The sequence below is a fragment of the Octopus bimaculoides genome, chromosome 2 (assembly GCF_001194135.2).
Source record: "Octopus bimaculoides isolate UCB-OBI-ISO-001 chromosome 2, ASM119413v2, whole genome shotgun sequence".
NCBI classification, from domain to species: domain Eukaryota; kingdom Metazoa; phylum Mollusca; class Cephalopoda; order Octopoda; family Octopodidae; genus Octopus; species Octopus bimaculoides.
In genome coordinates this window covers 185,425,988-185,432,776 of record NC_068982.1, presented here as the reverse complement: position 1 = coordinate 185,432,776, position 6,789 = coordinate 185,425,988, and the positions used below count along the sequence as shown (strand labels likewise).

At 37.3% G+C, this 6,789-nt stretch overlaps 1 protein-coding gene across 2 annotated transcripts in view; it reads right to left on the bottom strand.

Annotated features, from left to right (window-relative positions):
* Nucleotides 1–6,789, bottom strand: part of LOC106872595 (trichohyalin) — a 152,608-nt gene that overhangs the window by 60,376 nt on the left and 85,443 nt on the right. For both annotated transcript variants that reach the window (XM_052965781.1, XM_052965782.1), the window contains exons 17-18: nucleotides 5,091–5,221; nucleotides 3,767–3,821 (exon numbers count right to left, since the gene is read on the bottom strand). In XM_052965781.1, coding sequence (XP_052821741.1) covers nucleotides 3,767–3,821; nucleotides 5,091–5,221 — 186 coding nt within the window. The remainder of the gene's footprint in view (nucleotides 1–3,766; nucleotides 3,822–5,090; nucleotides 5,222–6,789) is intronic.

Genomic DNA, 6,789 nt, shown 5'->3' with positions numbered 1-6,789 from the left:
TCCAGCTGTAGAAACTCTGCCAAATCAGACTGGAGCCTGGTGTTGCCATCCGGTTTCACCAGTCCTCAGTCAAATCGTCCAACCCATGCTAGCATGGAAAGCGGACGTTAAACGATGATGATGATGATGATGATGTCACTGCTTGGAATCAAACTCAGAATCTTGGGGTTAGTAGCCTGCACTCTTAACCACTACACCCAAGGCGTATGGCATAGTGGTTAAGAGCACGGGCTACTAACCCCAAGATTCCGAGTTCGATTCCAAACAGTGACCTGAACAATAACAATAATAATAACGTTGAAGAATACCTTAGGAATGAGAACCCAGGTTCGAAATTTCCCCAAGACACCTGAAGGAGGCTGGAGGGTATATCAGCCGAAACGTTGTGTTAACAATAAACAAGATGAGGACAAATATCTGTCGAATGTAAATAATGAAAATAATGTAAATAATGTACAAAATATTCTAATTGCTATACTGTACACCACACAGCATGTTCTAATTCCCATTTATTACATCACACAGTGCCTTTCTTGTACTGTCTACACAGTTTTGGCTGTTTGTGATTAGTTAAAGAAATTACTATAGTTATTTACAACCCATAATTGATGAAAAAAGTTTAAGATTTATGTCAATGCTTGTTATCAATACTCATTTTTAGTGAATTGGTGTCAGACACCATGAAAGTTGAAGTAACTAGCACTTCAGGTGATTGTAGTACACTAAAGGAGTCTAAAGGAACCAAAATAGTGTCAGGAGTGATGAATGAGCCAAGTAAGTTGATAAGTTTGCAGATCATCAACTGGAAAGGCATGTTCCTGCCAGCAACCAGTATCATGGAGCTAGACCAACAGGCTGATTAAGTTACTTGGTTCTTCTTCAATTAAATTCTTGGTGCATAAGAACTGAGAAGTGGTTATGAGCAGAGGAGCCAGTGTTGCTCAGAAATAAGCAAAGAGAAAGTTTTCCCTAAATGGTTGGGTAGAGGTTGCTAATACATACAATGCTGCCAATGTATATATTTCCTCTTGGCTGTCACGTTTTGCTTTAGTTTTTGTCTGTTCAGATTGAAGCATTGTCACTTTCTCTTCTTGTGGAAGGAACACATTCCATTTATCAGGTCGTCCATCTACTGCAACATCTTACTGGTAGAGGACCCAGTATTCATGGCTAGTAATGCACAGGTATGCACTGAGGCTGCAGCATCAACTTAAATTCCTGGGCAGTGAGCAAGTGTAGTTACCCTTTGTGAGGTGCCTTTTCCATAATTCATCTTTTTGACAGAGCTGCAGCCACGGGTTAAGTGAAAGCTAAAACTGGATGTCTGGCATCTGGAACGTTAACAAGCACTCACATTCCTCCACCAGTCAGGCAGTGTACCACTTGAAACTTATATGTTAGCATTCTATTGGGGACTAACAAGGTAAAAAGGACAATGGTCAAGAAAAACTCTGGGCACTCATCATCATCATCATTGTTTAACATCCACTTCCATGCTGGCATGGGTTGGACAGTTTGACTGAAAACTGGTAAGTCGGGGAGCTGCACCAGATTCCAGTCTGATTTGACAAGGTTTCTATGGCTGGATGCCCTTCATAACACCAACCACTCCAAGAGTGTGGTGGGTGCTTTTTACGTGCCATTGACATGATACAACAACAATCTCACTTGGCTTGACAGGTCTACACAAGAACAGTATATCACGAAAGGTACCGGTCAGAAACACAACTACAATTTCATTTGGCTTGACAGGTCTACACAAGCACAGTATATAGCCCAATGTTTGAAGGGTGCTTTTTACAATGCCAGTTACACAACACTGGCATCGGCCATGACAATAGTCTCATCAGTATTGGCCATGATCTCACTTGGCTTGACAGGTCTATACAAGCACAGTATATTGCCAGAGGTCTCGGTCACCTGTCACTGCCTCTGTGGGGACCTAACACTCAAACAGTGTTTTTTATGTGCCACCAGCACAGGTGCCACTCAGACAGCACTGACATCAGCCACAATTACGATTAAAATTAATTGGCTACTGTGTCCTGAAGGATTTTCAGTTGGGTGATTATGGATAATTTCCAGAAATCAGTGGCCAGGTGGTGCAACTGGTAAGCATTACCAGTTCAAGACAAACTCTACAGGAACAGACTTGCCATTAGTTAGGCTTGTATAAGATGAAGGTTAAACAATGAAACCATTTTGCGCACATTTGTTCAGTATCTGAGCAATGATGACTCATGGAGTTCTGTTTTAACTGTTGCTGTATGCAAGATTGATGACTCACGGAGTTCTGTTTTAACTGTTGCTGTATGCAAGATAGATCCAGCTATCAGCTGACTCCATCATGAAGATTGCACTGCTACATTTTATCAAGTATTTGGTAAAAATAAAATATTAATACTGCTTCCATCACTAATTTTTTTATAGAGCCTGCTGGTTATTTGCAACATGAATGACTGAACAGTCACTTATTCTATATATCATTGGCAGTGAGATTTGGCTGGAATGCAGTGAGTGGATGTCTACCACTGAGGAAGCACATATACATTGAAATCATATGATGTAGCAGTTCCAGCACCCATGCCAGATAATTCTCATCTGCCAACAATATATGTTTGTGCTCTTAGCACTGTATGAGAGGATCTCTCAAGGTAAATAGCACAGTAAAACAATGTAATAATATATCCACATTAAGTAGGATGTGAAGATTGTCATTCTGTATTAAATACTTCTTCCATCACTAATATTTATTAATTGAACAACTAATTTCTAGAAGAACAGAAGGGATCTTGCAAAGGCTCATGTAGTTGTAAAGATAAATTACTGATCAACAAACTCATAACTGAAAAAAAATTTGAAGAAAGAAAGATTTAATCCTAGCACAAACATTTGACAGCATTTCTGGTATGTGGATTTTGGAAACAATAGACATGATTAAGGTAGCAACAGTATTAGGAGGACAAACAAAAAATGTCATGATCAAATGGCAAACAGTTTTACAGACAAGACAGAGAATTATATGAATGAAATTCATTTACATTAAAAAACAAATATTATAAGCAGGCTCCCTATCTCTATTGCTTTTCTGTCTGACACTGGCACTCTTAATTAGCATGTTAAACAGGACTAGACTTAGACACAATATTATGGTTAGAGAATCAACCATCTTTTGTATAAGGATGACTACATTTTGTACACTGCAAATGTTAGAAAATTAAAACCTCTACAGCAGAAAGTATATGGATTTACCAGAGAAATTTATATGAGATTTTGCTGAGGAAACTTCATCAAGGCAACTTCTGAAGAGAGGGAGTAAAAATTAAGCACCCTAAAATCATGTTAGATGAAGAAACTGAGATAAGAGAATGAGACTTAACACAGATGTACAAATACTTAGACAATAAAACCCAGAAATTATTAATAATGACCCCATTGTTCATGTCTATTCTTGGCAGCACAACCATTCCTCTTCTAATTGAACTTGAAATTCTGTTGCATTGATACTAAAAGCAGCAGATATCTGCCAAGATGTCAGTAGGTAAGCCTGACAGTTTTTGGTTACAAAGTCAATGAATAAGGATCCTTACAAAAGCAGACAAAAAAACAAAAACAAAAAAAACAAGAACCAGAGAGAAAAAAAATATGAAGAAGAAAGATAAAAATATGGAAATGCATATGTGCCCCTATGTCCTTAAATCCACCAGTAAAGCAATAATAGTTTCATTCTATTTGTATTTCTTAAAAATTAAGAGTTTTACTTTACCCAGTGCTTCACTTGGAACATCAGGTGGCTGGTAATCCTCAACGATAATATAGACCTAAAAGATAGATAGATAATGAGCAGACAGTATCATGCAAATATGCACAGAGTGTGTGTGTAAATATATATGTACGTATGTATATAAATATATGTGTGTATATTCCAAAATATAACTACTTGTGGATTGTTAGTGATTTTTTTCCCTCCATCTTCCTTTCTTTTGGACATCCCTCTGTCTACTGCAATGCTTGGTCAAATAGGAGGGTGACACAGCAAGCATGGACACTTGCTGCAACTCTCAGGCATCAGTCTGCTGACCAGCATCGTCAGCCAAAGTCATACGAACACATGGTGCATCTCTGTTTTGCAATGTTTCTCCTCTGTTCATCAAGTTTTGTAATGGCTGAAATGAAGGGACAGTGTACTTCCATGACATTCTGTTTTCTGCTGAGGAAAACAGCAGCCAAAACGGTTCTCACACTTTGAACAGCTTACATGGACGTTCCATGAACAAAACACAAAGTTTACGAGTGTTTTCCATGCTTTAGGAATGGTCACTTGTCACTTGAGGACCAAACTCATTCAGGACAACCATTGACCTCCTGAACAAATGAAAACATCACGAAAATTCATGAACTGATCTTGGAGGACCATCACCAAACAACTGACAAGCTTGTTGAGATGACTGGTGTGTCATGGAGCTCCTCCCAACGAATTTTGAGTGAGGAATTGCAAATGAAAAGAGTTACAGCAAAATTTGTGCCTCACTCACTGATGGAAGATCAAAAACAGACACGACAGAATACATGTCATGAACTGAAAGAACAATTGAAAGTTGATCTGTACCTGAGACGGGGAGAGAAGAGGAGACGGGGAGAGAAGAGGAGACGAGGAGAGAAGAGGAGACGAGGAGAGAAGAGGAGAGAGAGAGGGGAGAGGGGGAGGGAAGAGAGACAGTATGTTTGAGGAGGCAGTCTAGGATGTCTGCATATACAGCAACAGTATCATTCTAAGTGCACACACAGAATTTCATTGTAGGTATCACTCATTTGAACTTTGTAAAAAGTTTGCATATTTTAGGAGCTGAAGATTTTCTTGTCCAAAAGAGTAACATTAATCTATGAGGATAAATTTTTGCTATGTTGTGGAGGTGAGATCACCACAAAGATTGCCAGTAATAGTGAGGTTTAGCTTTTGTAGCCTTTGAAGATTTATTTGTGTGTTGTCCATGACTCAGGTAGGGCACATGAGTGATTATCTGACCAAATCATAAAAAAAGCAGGAACAACAGCCTGTATATTAGAGAAGTAATCAGAAGTGTACTTACTGGTTGGTCTGTCTGTTGTGGCATTTTAGCATGAAACACAGATTCTCCCACTACTGGTGTTTCGACTTCATGAGCTGACAGGACAGTTGGCAAATTTTGTGCACTTTCTAACTCAAAGCATTTTCTGTGATCTGTGAAAATGCACAACTCAATATTTACTAATCAATTGCATCATATTATTTGGTAAATAAAGATTATACTTAATTATAAACCTCAGAAAATTATTTCCTTATTGGATCCTTGAGAGCAAAAACTGTCTGGTGTAAAAAAAAAAAGTGCTAAGAATTGACATGGCAGAACTGAACTAATGTGTATGTGGGGAAGGGTAATAAAAATCAATGTTATCTTATATTGAAGATGGCCAAATGTCTCTTAATGTCCATACTTTCAAATTTACTTAAATCTAATTAGAAAATATATATTTTTGTGACCTTAGTCGGTAATATTTCATTGATTAAAAACTTGCGTGTGTGTGTGTGAGAGAGAGAGAGAGAGAGAGAGAGAGAGAGAGAGAGAGAGAGAGAGAGAGAGAGAGAGAGAGACAGACAGACAGACAAATAGATAGAAATATTAATAGTAATAGAAACCCAAATCTGCTTTTGAACATTCTTATAGAGACACCATGTGCAAACTGTAAGTCACTACAGTGTTTTATTAGTAGATCATTAGTTGGTGATCTACTAACAATAAGTTGCAGTAAATTAAGTGTACCAGAAAAAAACATTAGGTTTTATTGGACAGAATGCACGAGTCTCAGCAAGAATGCTATTGTTCTGGTTTTGCCTGAGGAATTACCTGACAACTTAAAAAATGTTAATTGATGAATCTGCTGGTATAAAACCTCATAAAACTAATGTGCTTGTGTGTGAAGTATATTTTTTTGTTTTTTTATCATCATCCAAGAATGCAAACATTCTTTTGAGGTATAAATTCTGTTATATCAACATCTTTATAAAGTAATTGAAAATGTTTTAATAATGAAAAAAAAGTCTACATAAATAACTGTATTAGACTTAGGACACGTGGAGCAAATAATGTTAGTAGGTCACATCACTAGGGTAGCTAGAGTGTGTACTGCCCGGGGCAGCCATTCAGTTTACTATCCTCAGACCCACCAAAAAAAATAATATTGCCTACAGCAGACGGTCATGTAATTCAGAGTTTACATGATTCAGAAATATGAACTCAAATATAAACTACATTTCTAAAATGCACATAGTAGTGTAGTTAAAGAGATCACATTGCAATCAGATGGTTTTGAGTTTAGTCTTACTGTGCAGCATCTTTGGGCAAGTGTCTTCCTCTATAGTCCCAGGCCAGCTAATATTTTGTGGGTGAATTTAGTAGGCATATATATATATGCATTATACATATATATATATATATATACTAGAATGAAAAATGTGGGCACAGAATCCTAGAATATGCTGAAGTATTGAACCTAGAAGAGTACAGAACAAGCTGTAATTAAATCTGGAAAAGTATAGGACAAGAAGAAAAAATACTCAAACCATTGCTGCTGAAGTTAGAATTTAAAAACTAAAATCGTAATAATTGCCCTTTCATATTTTTTAATTTTAACTCAAAAGTTTAAATAAAAATATTCAAGAAGCTATTTATTTTCAGTTTTAATGGAAAGACTAACTGCCTGCAAGCCTCTTCTCTTTTATACTCTCTCCCCCACTCCCTCCTTCCTTGT